We start from the raw sequence: 18,731 nt of genomic DNA on the forward strand, positions 1-18,731 counted from the left end.
GCGGGCAACAGCTAGTTCTTTGAATAACGACGTACAAGGGTCTAAATACTGTGCTCCACTTATGGCTCTAATACATTTTTTTTGCGCAACAAATGCTCTATTTATGTCGACAGAATTCCCCCAAATTATCAATCCATAGCGTAATACAGACGAAATATATCCATGGTAGGCACTTTTTGCTGTTTCTTTTGTCAGATACATATTTTAGCTTTCTGAGAGCAAATACAAATTTGTCGAGTTTAGTGCAGACTCTGTCAACATGATATTTCCAATTTAATGTGTTGTCAATAACTATGCCTAAAAATAAAGTTGATTGTACAGGTGATACAATAGAAGCATGCTGAAATGCGGGTTTTCTTAGGACGAGGAACGTTACTAGCTCCAACCTTTAGAACCTGGCATTTTTCAAAAAACGAAATCACCAATATTAATGTCTACCAATAATACCAAATACCAATAATAAACGCCTCGTTAGTTCTAGTACCTGATCACGTCTACCATACGTTACTTGACCTATAAGAAGGCGCCTGACCTACCTGTCTTATAGCATCTCCGCTATCTTTCCTTCCTCCGCGATTTCAACTGTCATTATCGATGTTCGCAATAGCCCAGCTGCAATTAGAGCAATCAGAAGCCTAGTAGTTAATCGAATGAATTCGGTTGCAATTCCGAATTGAATGCGTTACTCTGTAATGTTAGAATCGATGTATCGATTTATGGGGAGTGGGTTTTCGAATTTAAGTTTAGGTTAATCGATAACTCAGTAGTGAAATAATCACGTAATCAAATCGTTACCTACGGCTGTTTAAAATAAAACATCAAGCAGGCAAGTAGCTATGAATAATTGATAGACCAAAATGAATGGTTCAGTTACGTACGTATGTAATGTTATTTTTCATTCACATTTCATTGAATGAAAATCCCATGGAAACCCCGTCTTTATTCTGTTTAGAAAATATATAGTGATATATTATTTTATAATTTGCATAATCTTATGAGGCAATAAACCTAATATTCAGACTCTCTTTTATTTCCTTCTGGCCATAACCAACATTCCTAGATTATTCTCTATACATAACTAGCCGTTTACCCGCGGTTTCACCCGCATCGCATGGGAACTGCTGAACGTATCTTGATAAAATATACTCGGGGAGAGTGTAGCTTTCCAACAGTGAAAGAATTTTTCAATTCGGCTGCTTGGTTTGGAGCTTTTCTGGTACAAACAGACAAACAAAAAAATGTTTCCTCTTTATTAGAAACTTGCTCCTGCCCGTGGTTTCACCCGCGTCCAGGATGATGACAAAAACTATCCTATGGCCTTCTCCCGGGTCTAAGCTAACTCCCCTCTAGTTTTCAGCATTCTTTTCTTCGACTTCTTTTATATTATACAGATAGTAAAAATATACAAACCATAGCCAAAATCGTAAAAAGCCAATTAGCCATTCTGAAAATCAAATAATAAAAAGTCAGCTTCCAAAATAGAACCACACCAAATTGCGACGTACTTTATCCCAGATAAGGAAAAAATACAAAAATCTGACAGGGCTGACATGACCCAAGATGGCGGCCGCAAAGGGGCGCGATTCTACTAATATTACTTAAGCGATATTCGATTCACATCCGACTGAGATCCAATCACGACTCAATTACGATTGAAGCGTATGTGGCATTCCGCTATTTTGTCTTTTGAAAGAACGTTTTTATCCATTTCTGTGATTCAATAATGAATCATATTGTCTGTAAATTATTTACGATTGCAATATGATTGTAGAGCAAACTAGCGTATAGACCAAATGGCAGACCAATCAAATCGCAAACCAATCGAATATCATTGGAATACGATTGGTCTTATTAGTAGCAGAATGTCGGCTAAGGTTAAAACTGCTATTGCGATTCAATTTCTATTCAATTTTGTCATTTAACTTAGCAGAATCGGGCCCCAGATAAACGTCCTAATGATAAGTAATTTCCTCTCTGTTCATATAATTTACTGATGGAACTTTTTAATAGGTAGATAGGTCTTGTTAATTTAATATTTGTAGGTACAATTTTTTTTTGTTTGTATTTATATTTTTTAAATTGAATACGCGTTTTGTACCTGAGAGTATGGATGGTAACAAAAAGAAGGAATACCTATAGTCTGTTTTTTAATCTCGTAGACTAAATTGACACTTGCAAAATGTCAAACTTTCTAATAATTTTGCTAGCTCTGTGGTGCAGTGTTGTACTTACGATACCGGTTCGTTGAATCGTAACTTTTTACAATAAGTCATCCTGAAATAATGGGCTTATCCTTGATGATTACGCATGGCTTTGCGTGGTCAGATATCCCTGGCAGTTTGTAGCACGTCGTACAGCCATGTGTACGTACGTGAATTTTAAATATAAAACTTTGAATGAATATTAAATTCGTCTATTATAGATAAAAATTTACGATTCAACGAACCGGTATCGTAAGTACAACACTGCACCACAGAGCTAGCAAAATTATTAGAAAGTTTGACATTTTGCAAGTGTCAATTTAGTCTACGAGATTAAAAAACAGACTATAGATGCAAATATTGTGGGTTTTTAGAAACGTATTTTTTAATTTATTTTAAATGGCAAAGTGTTTAATCAACTTTAAGTATTTGAATTTATTTGTTATCCCTTTATTTTCTTGTATTACAAAAAAAAACCTAGTACCTAGGTAAAAAATGTGGGAATAGGGTTAAACGAGTTTGAAATAACCGTTACCTAGGTACACTATACAGTTATTTTATGTCATTATGGTAAATAATTAAAATTAATTATCTCACCGAAGACATGGAAAATACCTACTCGAATATAATAATATTTTTAAACGATTGTTCTAAACATTATTTAAATGAAAAATGAAAATACATTTTTTCACACACTTTACGTAATACTAGTATAATATTTAATTTACTTTTATAAAAATAAAGGTATTATTATAATTTGTTCTCGTTAATTCAACACATTCTTGTCTTTATAATAAAATTGTTTAATTTATTCTTTCATTCATCACCCCAAGTGCCTACCTCAGGAACTCAACTTTCCCATAAAATTTTGCAATAATATTGAATTTAAAAGTGTTTTAAAGCTGCAAGAAGAAGTGGCTGAACTGATTTTGACGAAAGTCAAAGTCAAAGTCAAAGCTCTTTATTCTGTGAACATAGGTGGGTTACAAGGTGTTAGTATAATTATAATGTTTCACTATGCCTTGCTCGTAGAGCGTACAGATATACTTAGTAGGTACCTAACACTAGGTAAAATCTATATAGTTATTTAACTGTGATTAACGAAACGAAACTTGGTAGTTATCTACATCTACATCCCTACTAATATTATAAATGCGAAAGTAACTCTGTATGTCTGTCTGTCTGTAACGCTTTCACGTCTAAACCACTGAACTGATTTTAATAAGGTACAGAGATAGAGTTGACCTTGAGAAAGAACATAGGATAGTTTGTATCCAGGACTTTGAAGAATTCTCTTAGAAACGCGATATAACCGAACTCTACGCGGGCGAAGCCGCGGGCGGAAGGTAGTTCCTGAATAACTCTTTTGACATTTCTTATATCTATAATAGGGTCAAAATTACCGACCTGAAATAGTGACCCTTGATCTTAAGTCCCATTTTTCGTAACCTATTTACTTGGTAGACAAAGACTGACAAAATGCCAATAGCTTTGGGTAAACAATGCCCCTTAGAATATTCAATGGCGTTTCCCTTTATCTTGGTTCATATACCTCTAAAAGCCAGTTTAGACCAAACGAGAAAAGAACTACAGTTAATATAACGTGCGATAAAAATGTACGAACAAAATATTTTAGGGGTCATGGCACATTATACCGGCACCGCAACAGCACCGCTCCACACCAGCATTTAACTATGAATTTTAATATAAATGTATAATATATTTGTATAATATATTTCATACAAAATACAAGAAAAACGGCTGCGATGGTACGGACATGTTAAAAGGAGACCACCTGAGTACATCGGCAATGCGACACTCAATCTCGATATACCCGGTCAAAGGCGCAGAGGCAGGCCAAAACTGCGGTGGTTGAGTGCCGTAAAGAAAGACATGGAAATCTGCGAACTCAAAGAGGAAGATGTCCAGGATAGAGCGAAGTGGAAGAAGAAGATACGGAAAGCGGACCCCGTCACAAGACGGGATAAACGCTAAGAAGAAGAAGAAGAAGAAGAAGATATTTCATAATGTCAATATGAAAAAGCCAACGGCGAGCAGTCATCGCGCTTGCCGCTACCACACAACTCGACTCGCAGCCCGCGTGCTGCAAGCGAGCGGACCTTATGCGTACAGCGCGCCGACGGCATGCTCATTACGCGCTGACTCCGAGTCGGCAGCGAAACAACATCAAACGTCCTAGGCGTGTTCAATCATAACTGTCTTAAATATTGAGTTTGCGGTGACAGCAAGTTTAGGTACACCTCGCGGCCGGCGCGCGGACTGCGAGCTTGCACCTTGCGGACAACGCGTAGTTAGCGCGCTGGCAGCTAGCCGTATTCTAAATTCGAGGCGACGCCGTGACCCTAACACTTGCACTATAAAAACCATATCATTTTATTTTTTTTAGTTTCATTACCCCCGAGTAATTAAGGCTTTTTGTTACCAAGATAGAGGCAAAAACCGCGGGAAAACATTCTACTCATATTATAAATGCGAAAGTCCGTTTGTTTGCTACGGTTTCACTCAAAAACAACTTAACCGATCATCATGAAACTTTTTACACATATTCTTGGTGGTACTAGAATGGACATAGGAGAATATTTACCAACACTCCGTGCGGGTGGAAGCTAGTTAGTAAATAAATGGTTTATGAACCTTTCCCTCTATATCATAAAGTATCCTTGTACTAAAAAGTACGGTAGACTGCACATCAGTGGTAACTATCATGCACCTTAATCCAATAGTAATAAGTACGATTTTCCTATAAAACTGTTACCACTGACTTGAAGTTGACTGTATATCTATTCAGCAAATATACAATTTTATTTTCAGAATCGTTTAATGGGACCGCTTTGCGAAAATGCAGTGAATATCACGATGACGGCTTACTATGCAAATCAGCTGCTTGAAGTTATGAATGCGTAAGTAAATCTATATTACAATCTGTACTGAACTGCAACAGCCTTTATATCGTCCCACTGCTGGGCTGCGGCCTCCTCTCACACGGAGAAGGATTGATCACCACGCTTGCTCAATGCGGATTTCAGACTTTACAGTCCAGGTTTCCTCAAGATGTTTTCCTTCACCTTTTTTTTATCAGCCATTGGTGTCCAAGATATACTTAGAAAGTGCACACAATCTAAGAAAAGTTGCATTGGTACTTGCCTGACCTGGAATTGAACCCACACCCTAATATACCCAATCTACCTTTATTAAAAAAAGTACCAGCTTTTGTGCCAGGTTTAAACCACCGTCTTGGACAAAGTTAGTGGACTAAACCTATTACTAAAGCGAGTAGTTCTTAAAACCACGTTTTATAATAAAGTGATCCGAGTTCCGTATTAATTAATATAATTAAATAACAGTACCTATTGTTGTATCCTGGTGACAGACGAACGGACGGACGGAGAGCGAATTCTCAATATTAGGGTGCAGTTTTTCCCCTAGAGAACGGAACCCTAAAAATTATAATTTTAAACTGATAAATCAGTACCTTTTTTTAAAATGAATATTATTAATTTTTAAAAGATTTTTTTGAATGGGTTTAAGATTACCGTCAAAATAAACTGTCGGACAACTATTGAGCACAACTATAGCAATACAGTTTAGTCTCCAGTGTGAGAGACCCTTATCCCTACTTAATATTATAATTGCGAAAGTAACTCTGTCTGTCCGTCTGTCTGTCTGTCTGTCCGTCTGTCTGTCTGTCTGTCTGTCTGTCTTTCTGTCTTTCTGTCTGTCTGTCTGTCTGTCTGTCTGTCTGTCCGTCTGTCTGTCTGTCTGTCTGTTACGCTTTCACGTCGAAGCCACTGAACGGATTTTAATAAAATTTGGTACAAAGATAGAGTTGACCTTGAGAAAGAACATAGGATAGTTTTGGAAGAATTCTGTTGGAAACGCCGAACTCTTCGCAGGCAAAGTCGCGGGCGGAAGCTAGTTCTCAATATAACACATAATAAGCAACAAGCAACGTAGTCAATTTATAGGTAACACAATTTGATCTCATACGATATTACGGTAACCTCATAAGGTATCGAGCTATTAAATTATTTCCGTATTCCATCGCTGAGAAAACGTAACTTTGTTGTAAAAACACACTTGTTAGGGTTCCGTACCCAAAGGGTAAAACGGGCCCCTTTGGTTCTCGATCCTTTGTCCGTCCGTCCATCTGTCACCAGACTGTATCTCATGAACCTAGATAGTTAGAGAGTTGACTGAAAACTAGAATAAAATAAATATTTTGGGGGGCTCCGATACAGCAAACGTGATTTTTTTGCTCTGGTACGGAACCTTTCGTGCACGAGTCCGACTCGCACTTGGCCGGTTTTTTTTACACATACCTAGTATCTTCATACATTTCACGAATTTATTCCAAAAAATAATTCATTAAAAGGTTTGATACCTGTTTATTCATTTGAGAAAGAAATCCTTCTGAGATTCAAGCAACAAAAATCTAAAGTGAGGTGGATCTATAATGTCTACCCCTATACCCCTATAAATAAAGAGTTGCCTATCTAGTCTAAGTCTTGCCAACATAAAAGTTTCAGAAATAAATAGTTAATGACGCTTGTCGTGACCAAAAGGCTGGCTATTACCTCGGACAAAGGATCAGCATGGCCATCCAACAAGGTAATGCTGCCAGCCTCTTGGGTACGCTCCCATCGACAGCGATGGGAATGAATTTTTTGACGCCTTTTAATTTTAGTTTTCTTTTTTTTTTGTTTTACTAGGATATTTTTATATGTATTGTAAATATGTCAATATAAATAAAATGATGTTCGAGCATCACCTAAAATGAGTTTCAGTCAACAAACACGTTTATTTTCAGAATTAGAAGCAAAGTAGCCAACGGCAAAGAAACGGGGAAGGATGACAAGTTGCTACCCAGAGGCTACGGGATATACCGACTGGTAGGTTTGTTATAACAAAGAGCTAATATTTTTATTCATTTTTATTTATTTATCTGGTTACATAATATACAAAATGAGGGTGGATTTCAACTGGCCAATCCGCCATTCTGTGGGTTATTTTTAGCTAGTCATGTATTGTCATCAGAACTCCGAGCGTGGGCAAAATTTCATCCTAATCGGAGACCAGGAAGTGAGTCAAATTAAGATTCCAAGATTTTCTTACATACAAGTACATAGTTACAAGTGAAGCTAATATAAGTGTGTTAAAAACACAGAAATTAAAATTAAGTAAAAAATCATCCGCCTCGCTGTCAGTGGGAAGTGTGGCCAAAAGGATGAGTTTAATTCAATTTGATAAAAGACTGAAAGAAAGAAGGAAAGAAAAACATTTTATTCACGCGAGTGACACAAGGAAAAAAACAACAAAAACAAAAAAAAAATATAAAAAAAACTGGAAGGCTATTCAAAAGAGGGAAAGGCTAGGCATATGATGACTACTACAAAGTGTTTCTGTTTACTAAAGAGATTAACATTTTTGTTCGATTTCAGAGATGGGACAGCGAATTGGCAACGTTTGCGCAAGTTTTTGCAAATAATTGTGTATTGAAACATGACCTGTGCAGAGCTACAAGTAAGTGTCAAAGTTTTGTAACTTTCTTTTTCTTCTTTTAAGTGTGCTACAGGTTTTATCACCTAGCAAGCCCCGGTGTCAGGGTTTCTTTAAACCGCTTGACGGCGGGCCTGAAGTGCAAATTGTAACGATTGCTACTGAGTAGCATTCGGGGATGCAAATACATTTTCTTATTTATAAGTAGGTACTGAATGTAGCGCATGGCGCGCTAGGGACCGGGGATCTTCAGGATTTTCAATTAAAAGATTGGAAAAAACTTTGACTTAGCGTTTATTCGCTGACTCGGGGGTGAAGTGACATACTTCAATATAAAAAACTATTCTATTTCTATTTATATCATTGTCCAGCCAGTATCAATAATTATAATGACTAAAACCTACTTCTAATCTACTTCAGTACTACATCTCTACAGTACTGTCTAAACATATAAAGAAGTTCGATGACAGAGTTAAGGTAAAGGAAAAAATCTTGAAGAAGTCTGAAATCGCCAATCTAATGCAATGATTGACGCTCATTTCTTCTCTGTGTGAGAAGAGACCTGTGTCCTGCAGTGCCAATTTTATTAAAAGGCTGATGATGACGAATATTATAAATTACTTTTTCAAAACTTAACAACCGTCTTTGAACTGTTTCCAGGAAGATTCCCGAGCCCCGCTCAGACTCTAGGTGTCAGATTCTTCAAATTCCCGGAGTGGTACATGCTACCTCCTCCCAAGAATAAAAAGGGTGCTGCTGGGTTGACGGACGCAAAGATAATGGATGCAATGAATCAAGCTGTGAAGGCCTGGTATATGGAGAAGTCCAGGCTAACAGCAGACATGGTGAAGGCGGCTCCTGAAATTCATATGTAAGTTTAATCTGCTTTTCTGAGGATAGTCAGCACTTATATTTTAAAGAGGAAAAATTATATTGTTATAATGTTTTCATGAATAAGCTCCAAAACTAATTGAACGATTTGTAAACTTTCACCGTCGGGAAACTACATTATTTTTGGGAAAAATATTTTCTGTTTCATTTCTGAAACGGAATCACATAATAATGTGGATTGGTAAAAAAATCCTAAAACGTGTTGTTCGTTGTGGAGGCACGGAAACATGAGATATATATCATGGGGCATCCATTACGGTAAAAAGAGCATTAAACTCCAAAACAACACAAAACCATAATAGCAATGCATTTAACCATTTCAATACGAGCTCAAAGTATGCCAAAGTTTCAAAAACCAACCAAAATGCAGCATTTCCTTGTTTACCTTTAAGGAAAGTTGGTCCAACTTTTACCACAAGGAAATATGCCAGCAAACTTTGACTGGAAGGTACATGGAGAACAAAATGACTAGCAGAGGTGCCGTGACGGAAAATCTCCTAAGAGAGTAGCACGACAAAATGCGGGAGTGCGGGGGACGAGGAACGTTCGCTTGCCTTAGAACCCGATCATCTTTTGTAATAACAAAAAATCGGTGACAGATATCTCAAAAAATCCCAACGCCTCGTACTCCAAAGGTCACTAGTAAATGATCGTTTTGGTCATGCCCACCGTACGAATTTGACCTAGGAGAAGGCGCCTAACCTACCTGTGTTATTTCATCTCCGCTTATCTTTTCTTACTCCGAGTCAAAGAACCACAAACTAGTTTATACACCCATACGCAATTGACAGGGGTTGCGAACATAAATCAGACGGAACTTTTTTACTAAATTAACTTTCTTAACAAAAAGGACTTTAGTTGTTATTGGACAGCTTCCAGCCCGCGGTTGGGCAGCACTGGTTTTTAGTGGTCCCTAGAAGATAAATAGACCTTGAATTTTGAATGGGTGATAGGTTTTTGACAAATTCATGAATTAATGACAGGCATCTCTTATTCGTACCTTCGTTTTAACACCTCACTCCACACAACAGTCAACTATGTAAATCCCGTATATTCGACGGAAATGATAGATCAATATTTGATCTTTTTTAGAGTTCCGTACCCAGAGGGTAAAACGGAACCCTATTGTTTTCGCTCCTCTGTCCATCCGTCCGTCCGTCCGTCTGTCACCAGGCATCTCATGAACCGTGATAGTTAGAAAGCTGAAATTTTCACAAATAATATATTTTTGTTGCCGCTATAACAACAAATACTGAAAACTAGAATTGAATAAATATTTTGGGGGGCTCCCATACAACAAACGTGATTTTTTGTCCGTTTAATAAAAAATGGTAAAGAACCCTTCGTGCGCGAGTCCGACTCGTACTTGGCCGGTTTTTTTTTCATGTTTTAGTAACTGAAGATTTTATTTAATTTCTAGTCGTAAAACTACAATTTACGCTTACTTAAGCTATAACGGCGTATCGAGAAAACTCCTGTTTTTAGACGAGATAAATCTATACTTAATAATATAATTGTAAAGCTGAAGAGTCTGTTTGTTTGAACGCGCTAATTTCAGGAATTATTTGTCGGATTTGAAAAATTCTTTCAGTGTTAGATTGCCCATTTATCGAGGAGGGTAGTTTTTAGCTGAAGCTAGTGTATTTTGTATGGTTTCCTGATCCACAGGCCTACATCGAATCCATCATCGATCCAGCTGTACTCGACCTTAGTATTTGGAGCAACCACGCATATAGGCTGTGGTCTGTCAGCTTTCTCCAACTACTTCGCAGATACTAGAAATACGTATAATGTGAGTTGAACCTTCTTTTTAAACAAAATCTGGTTTCTAAGAAAAAGTTCAATTTACTTTCATTAACACTGATATCATAAAGCTGAAGTTAGTTTGATCAAATTGATCAAGGCTATGTTTTATCCAAGGCAATTTTTTTTATTTTTTTATTATTAGGTTAGCCAACAGTTATGTACACTATAACATTTTTGAGATACAAAAATTACAAAAAAAATACATTTGTAAGTGTAATAACTACTTACTGGCTAACACAACATGCACAGAAAAATGTTAACATTCAATATTAAGTTAATTTAAAATTAAACAATATAAGAACAACGTTTAAAAGACACCAAGATAAGTATACATGAACTTATATACCTACCTACATAGGTCTTAACAAAATAAAAAAAAGGATTATATAAAAAAACAAATAAATTAATTAATTATGCAATTAAGCAATAGCTAGAAATATGACGATTTTTACGATCAGATAAAGATCACTAACTGTCCAGCCTTTTCCAAGCATATGAGGGCGTTTTTTTTTTTTCAATCAGATGCAGCTGAGTGCCAGTGGTTTTCATTGAGCGACTGCCTATCTGATCTCCTCAACCCAGTTACGTGGGCAACATGCAATGATGAAAACTGGTGACAACCAGAAGCACCTACAGATATTTTAAGTCGATCAGCAGTTTTGAACTGTATTCGGTGACCTAATCCACTATTCAATACTAGAACAATATGAATATGGAAACCAAAACAGCATTTTTGAACAATGAATGACGATTTTGCTTAATAAAATAATCATGATTCATTAGTTCTTGATTCGTTTTCGATGACATACGTTGACTTGCTCTTGAAATCTGCGAAGGTGTAAAAGTGATTAGTTTAAAAAAATGTGTAAGTGATCTTCATCATTCCCTTGCCTTCTTATTTTGGTTAGCGCTTCTTCCATACTTTGATATGCCTTCCATTCCTTCCTACCTGACGTCATCTGTCTTGTGTCAACGCTTAAAGAAATAAAGGCCGTTTTTCTATGTGCTTAACCTGTACAATTTCTACTTAGGCCTATTCAAACCTGTTTAGTTTTCGTTCTTATATCTTCTTTCTAGGTAAGGAATATCAGTGTCAGATAAACCGTCCTGCTGTGAGTGTAGCAACGTTCCAAATAAGTGTGTTTCCCTCATTGATTGATCTTCAATAACTCCTTCTAATATTACACTTTCTTCACCAGCAAGTAGAATTAGTATGCAACTACTCGTCCGCCCCCAAAAAGGGGGCTAGTATCTACAACACGGAGCCACCAGTAGCCGGGACTGGGCACAGCCCCTGCGGTTGTCCCCCGGGAACTTATGAAGATGCCGACTGTTTGTGTAACGAACACATCGAGCCTAGTCCTCAACGTGAGTTGATATTTGAAATTGTCACTTAGAATAAGGTCTCCCCCTATACTTAAAAGTTATAAGAGAGACTTAAACTTTGGTGGAAACGTTCGTATTAAGTGTTCCCTAAATGCTCTTACGGGATCCCTAAATTTAGGTATTTTTTGATGAAAATGCCAATACCGATACCGATATTATCATGGAATATGACCTTAACGATAATTCGACATTGCCATTAGGTGCTCGTGAGCCAACTTGCCAAGATGGGGAGTCGAAAACTAATTGTGAACCAACGCTAGTACTCCTGCCTATATTCACCATGGAAGACGCTCCTCCAGAGAAACTGATTGAACAAGCTGAGTCCATTAAAGAACCTTTGAAAAACTACATTTTGCAAAGGTAAGATTAACCCTTAAGTACCCAGTATACTAATGTAAAGTCGTGGTGGCCTAGTGGGTAAAGAACCAACCTCTCAAGTATGAGTGCGTGGGTCCGATTCCAGGTTAGGCAAGTACCAATGCAACTTTTCTAAGATTGCATGTAGTTTCTAAGTATATCTTAGACACCAATGGCTGATAAAAAGGTGAAGAAAAAACATCTTGAGGAAACCTGAACCTTTAAAAAGACTGAAATCACCAACCCGCACTGAGCAAGCGCGGTGATTAATGCTCAATCCTTCTCCGTACACACATTATACTGAATCCAATACAAACGAAGTTTCTGTCAACTCTGGGTGTTATTTTTTTGCCATCTCCTTTGAATTCGATTTATTATCCTTTACATTATTTATTTATTTTATTTAACAATTTATGTACACACACACAGAATACAGAGAAGAAGAAAAATAGAAAAGATAGTACAAAGGCACAGCTTATTTCATTAGAAATCTCTTCCAGCTGGCCCGTTATGAGAGAGTTAGAATAGAAAGAGATGCAGATAGAGTGCGTAAAAAGAAAAGAAGCTATAACTAACATAAAATAATCACTAACTTAACCTAAATATGTATATATAAAATATATATCAATATATATATATATATGTATAAAAATATATAAATACACTAAATACTATAAGCATCTATGATGACAAGGAAAGATAGTGTTCCTTCAACTTGCGTTTAAATAATGCAACAGTTTGGCAGCTCCTCAGCTCAGGCGGCAACTTATTCCACAGCCGTACAGCGTGCACGGTGAAGGAGTAGGAGTAGAGGTCAGTGGAGTGGGAAGGGATTTTAAGTAGGGATTTGAGATGAGTCCTGCAGGAAGCATCAGGTGAGCGGAGAAAGGAGAAACGTTCCCGCAGGTACGAAGGAGATTTAGGATTGAAGAGGATATTGAATAGAAGACACAAAATGCGAGTGTTCCTGCGAAGACGAATAGGGAGCCACTTGAGATCCTTGCGAAATTGTGAAACATGATCATACTTTTTAAGATTGAAGACAAAACGAACACAAAGATTTTGCAAGCGCTCAAGTTTATTTAAAAGCTCCTATTATACTTATCATGTTGTTACAGAATTGATAGCTCGACTAGCTACCCAAGATCGAGAGCGTTAGAACTTACCGACCTGATTAATGACTTTGATGGAATGGTAAATACTTCTGATATTTATGTTTAATTAAATCCTGAAGGCTGTTTGAAGGCTGCGGGTTGTTCGAAAGAAATACCGCTGCCCTGGTACATAAAAGGCCTATGACGGAACACGACAGTTTTTAGTCAGCCTCACCGCTGCTAACCCACAGCGTGAGGGGTCATTTGATGATTTTTGACGTCGTTAAAAAAAAAGGCTGTTTGGACCACTATATTATATACTCATTAATATCATCATCTCAAAAGCCTTTTCCCAACTATGTTGGGGTCGGTTTCCTGTCTAACCGAATTCAGCTGAGTACCAGTGCTCTACAAGAAGCGACTGCCTGTCTGTCCTTCTCAACCCAGTTATCCGGGCAACCCGATACCCCATAGTTAGACTGGCGTCAGGCTAACTGGCTTCTGACTACCCGTAACGACTACTAAGGATGTTCAATGACAGATAGCATAGATAGACTTAAATGAAAGGATGATTTTTCAATCACCACATAACTTTTACCTATTTGAAATTTTGTAAGCTTTTGTATTGTGTTGTGAAAAAGTGCCAAAAACTAGCCTACTTTCAATAAACGTTTATGACTTTATTAGAAAAGTCAAACCGCCACAATTATTCCTTATGTAACTGATGATTGAAAATCGGTTTTTAATCATATTTTATGATATTTTTAGAACGCAGCTCATCATTCTCCGATGTTACCTTCACAACCGAAATCCGTGATGATGCCCCAATCATCTCGTTCTCATAATGTGTAAGATATTTCAATATTACTTTATATATTTCGATTAAAAGTTGCGACGACCTCGATGGCGCAATGGTCATGCAATGGGACTGCCGAACCTGAGGTCCCGGGTTCGATTCCCGGTTCGGTCGAAAGTTGTTTGATGAGCATGCTTGTTGGCCGTGGTCTGGGTGTTACAATATGTATTTATGAATATGTATATGTGTAGCTATATGTAGTTAATTAATAACTTAGCATGGGTCTAACCGACCGTGTGTGAAAAGGTGTCCCGACATTATTTTTTTTCACTAAATTCAATGTTTTTATTTTTATAATCTATTTCTACAATGTACACACTATACATATATACAAACTTAAACTACTTATCTTTATACAAAGCTAAAAATAAAATACTATATACAAAATATATATAAACATAAAACATAAAATATAAAAGAGCATTTATTTATTATATAGTATTTAGTTAAAGATTAAGGAATCCACAAGTCATTTGAAGAAAATATGCAACGTGCTAAACAATATTATTTTCAAAAGATGAAAGATAACTCAGGCACTCATAACTACAGATTTGATTGTTTTAACATAACGGTTATTCCAAACAAACAAACAAACTACACTGGATCAAGAGCCTTTTTTGCAGAATGTTATCTTCCTTTATTAATTGTTCACGCCAAACAGTTGAAACTCATATTTTTTATTTACAGCATTTACAGAGCACCGATACCAGCGCCTATTTTTCCGAAGAGTATAGCTGATGAACTGCCTTTACCGCCGCCCCGGATCCCACCTCGTCCGCGGCACTCCCCTCAAATGGCCAGGTCTCCATTAGTACCCACACGGCCAGCACCCCCACCCCCACCACCTCTTCGGTCACCACCAGACCCCCCAATCCCACCGCCACCGCCACCCAGAATGCCGCCCCCTCCAGCACCCGTGGTACCAACACTAGAAGAACAGATCGATGAGATAGTTAATAACCATAATCAGCAAGAAGTACTACAGTCAGTAAAAAGACGACCTGCGCCAAGGCCACCACCAAAACGCCCTTCGCCTAAGGTAAAAAAACATTGTAACAAAAGTTATTACTATAAAATCGCAGAACACGACCTTGCACACTAAGTAATCCCTAATCGTTAACCATTGTTTGAAATTCTAATAATCGTAACATTTTACAAATGACTTTGTCTAATATTAATTTCAGAAAGCAAGCATATTTACAAGAGTAGCCCAATTCAAACTACCTGGAAGAAAAAGTATGACATCGCCTTTTGAACCAGTTAAAAAAGACGTACCACCACGAAAAGATTTCTCTAACCTGCAAAAAGTGGTCAATGACTACTTAAACCGCAGATCAGGTCAAAGAAGAACAAGCGCTGAAGAAAACCATGATGTTGAAGCCAAAAAACCGCCACATTCAAACAATAAGCTTGACGAATTCAAACAACGTGACAAATCTACACACCGTGATGAAAGCAAACAAAAAGTTATGTTCAAAAAGCATTATGGAGACAAACATCAGGATGATATAAATGAACCGTATGAAGAAATACAACAGCCTGAGTTTAAACAACAGTTAGAAGACAAGAAAGCAAAACAAAATGACGAAATCAAACAACGTGATGAACCCAAGCAAGATGAAGAAATCAAACAACAACAACAACAGAATAAACCAGTTCAAGACGAAAAACCTAAAGAAGTAGAAAAGCCACACACAGACGAACCAGTAACAGAGACTCGTTTAAAAAAAGCAGAAGAAAAGGTCATAAATTTCAATCAGTATTTGAAAGAAAAAGATAATAATACCAAAATTAGTAATAACAAAGATATTGATGTCAAAGATGATATCGATAACAAACTAATGTCTCTTCTCGATACATTGGAAAAAGAAGTAAAGCACGTTGCCCTTGCTGGTAGTGAAAAAGAAATATTTGATGCCAAAATTAGAAAAATCTATGGAACAGTCGTAGGTGATGCTGTAGACTTGACAACTCCCAAACCAATCATTGCTAATAAGGTGGAAACTGAAACTAATGTTGGTGAATTAAAGAAAGCTAACTACGAACCCAACATAATGAATGATATAAAAATCCCGGAAGACAACTCACGAGCACAAATAAGGCAAATTAGACATCAAGAAGCAGAAACGAAAAACGACCAAATGAAGAATTATGAATATTTGGTTCAAAGGAAGGATAAATTAACTGACAATTACAACCAGAACAAATATATCGGGAATACAGACGTCAATGTTTTTAGTGATGTTGATAAAAAACGTGTTGAATTATATGATCGGAAATATAATGAACGTTATGAACAAAGGTACAGAGATATTGATCACAAATACATGGATGATATCGATCGCAAGTACAGCGAAAACTTAGACCGAAAATACAGTGAAAGCAATTTAGATCATGGCAAATACGATATTCAACGCAAATACGTCGATAATTTCAATCAGAAATATCATTATAACGTCGATCCAAAATATGATGAGAATGCACCCGGTGTAAGAAAACAAATAAAGTATGACACGAAAGATGTTGTGGAGTTCAGAGAGTTCAAACATAACGCGTTAAACTCAGCTGAGGAGAACAACATAAAATATAGGAATTTTGATAAATTTAATGAGAAGGATATAAAACCCCATGGTATTATTGATAGGAACTTATACAGAAACAAAGATGAGAGGAAATACAGGGTTATCGGTGATGAGAAGAGAGGTAAAAGTGTTCACACACACATGGATCTAGAAGACCCACTTAGTTTTGAAAGGAGAAAGTATTATCAAGAAAAACTTGATAATATAGAAAGAAAGCTGCGAGGAACCCGGAATAATAGACAAAGGAATGATGTAAGTTTAATAAGATCATTGGCTTTCGTCATCTAAGTGAGCAATGAGCATATAATTAATATACCGAATAGTACAGGCACATCATAACACTTTAATATTCCTTTAGGAACTAGTTTTTTTCTGATTAATTCGCACGGTTTTGGCTTGGCCATCTAAAACACAAATACGAAATTCCGAAGACTGCACTATTTGTCCATTAACCAAAGAGTACTACTGACTGACTACTGAGAACAATAAAGCCAGATCCTAAATAATGAATATCAAATTGCCATTATAAAGTAGATAAACCTGGTGTTCATAGCCGACTAAGTAATTTGTATATTTATTTATATAAATACTTCTTGCACATACAGTAAAATTGGAGACATAACGCCTTAGGCGTTCTCTATCAGTCCACCTTTGGGTGGCGGAGAGAAAGCGTTGGTAGGAGCAAACAAATTGGAAAAAAATAGTATGAAACATATACCTACATATATTATAATACACATATAAATTAATAATAAAGTATATAAGTCGTTGGTGTGCCATAAATAAATAAATGATTATATAAATGTACTACACACACATACTACATACACACTTATAATACTTACCTGCATATCAAGAAAAATAATTCGAAAAGGAATTGCTGTTTATGTTTTTGCCAATTTCCCAAGATAGTGGTCACAAAGTTTAACTTTGAAGGTGTGACGGCTGTTTACCATCCTGATCTCCAAAAGGTAGCTAATTCTAGAGAAGAATAGATATTACAAAGAAGGAATAGTGTATTATATCAGAACGATGTGTAGGACATTGTAGAAGGAGAGTTTGCTATGTGCGGAAGCTGTTTACCAAGTATTTACAAGCATGTTTAAACTTTCAGCAACTAAGGAGCGACCGACCAATGAGACGAATGCGACCGAGCCGCGATGGTATACAACGAACAAGATCGAAATCGCAAGCTGACAATTTCTACATGCCTGAAAGAGCTAGATTCTTACACGGATTCTAATTAAGCCTGACTTTACAAACGTTTATCTTAAGAGGCTGACAACAGCCAAAAGGGGTTTCTCAATTTTTTTTCGAATCTATACAGTTTTTAATAGCGAAAACAAAATATATTAATCTTGAACATATTTCTGAAAACCCGGTAAATTTCAAAACATGTTCTTGAAAAGTTTTCTAGATACAAAAATGAGAATAAACTAACCTCTTGAAATGATCTTGAAAACAAAAATATCTGTATAACTTATCAAGATTCGGTGATAAAATGTATAACAATAACGTATCCATCTTACCTATTTTGTTTTGGCTGTTCTTCTTCCTCCTGCCTTGTTCCCAATTTTATTTAGGGTCGGCGCAATATGTCATCCTCTTCCATTTTTCCCTGTTACTCGTCATACTGACACTCACTCCCTTCCTATTCATGTTATCTTTCAGGCTATTGTCAGCTTTTTAAAGAGGTTGAGCTACACTTCTGTATAATAAATGTATAAGCACATTGTTTTTATAAAACTGGCAATTCGGCCACTACTGAGCACTGCCGTGGTTACCTACTCATACTAACCAAGAGGTATTGGGTTGCCCGGGTTACTGGGTTAAAGGGGTCAGATAGGGCAGTCGCTCCTTGTAAAGCACTGTACTCAGCTGAATCCGGTTGGACTAGAAGCCGACCCCAACATAGTTGGGAAAAGACTCGGAGGATGATGACTAACACAATAAGACATATCCATTCACACACACAAACAAAGCTCAATCACATTGGTAAGATCCAAGTATATTTAAATGTGGGAAAAAATGCTAATAAATT

General features: G+C 36.8%; 1 protein-coding gene across 1 annotated transcript in view; it reads left to right on the forward strand.

Moving 5' to 3' along the window:
* LOC110381105 (titin homolog) overlaps positions 1-18,481 on the forward strand; it is a 30,800-nt gene extending 12,319 nt beyond the window's left edge. The window contains exons 3-14 of the mRNA XM_064040047.1: positions 5,034-5,122; positions 7,030-7,111; positions 7,661-7,742; positions 8,379-8,589; positions 10,278-10,401; positions 11,615-11,783; positions 12,002-12,161; positions 13,277-13,352; positions 14,021-14,100; positions 14,796-15,147; positions 15,293-16,942; positions 17,805-18,481. Of these exons, the coding sequence (XP_063896117.1) occupies positions 5,034-5,122; positions 7,030-7,111; positions 7,661-7,742; positions 8,379-8,589; positions 10,278-10,401; positions 11,615-11,783; positions 12,002-12,161; positions 13,277-13,352; positions 14,021-14,100; positions 14,796-15,147; positions 15,293-16,942; positions 17,805-17,933 (3,204 nt within the window). The 3' untranslated portion in view covers positions 17,934-18,481. The remainder of the gene's footprint in view (positions 1-5,033; positions 5,123-7,029; positions 7,112-7,660; positions 7,743-8,378; positions 8,590-10,277; positions 10,402-11,614; positions 11,784-12,001; positions 12,162-13,276; positions 13,353-14,020; positions 14,101-14,795; positions 15,148-15,292; positions 16,943-17,804) is intronic.
* Positions 18,482-18,731: the final 250 nt, after the last annotated feature.

The sequence above is a fragment of the Helicoverpa armigera genome, chromosome 21 (assembly GCF_030705265.1).
Source record: "Helicoverpa armigera isolate CAAS_96S chromosome 21, ASM3070526v1, whole genome shotgun sequence".
In the NCBI taxonomy this organism is placed as follows: Eukaryota; Metazoa; Arthropoda; class Insecta; order Lepidoptera; family Noctuidae; genus Helicoverpa; species Helicoverpa armigera.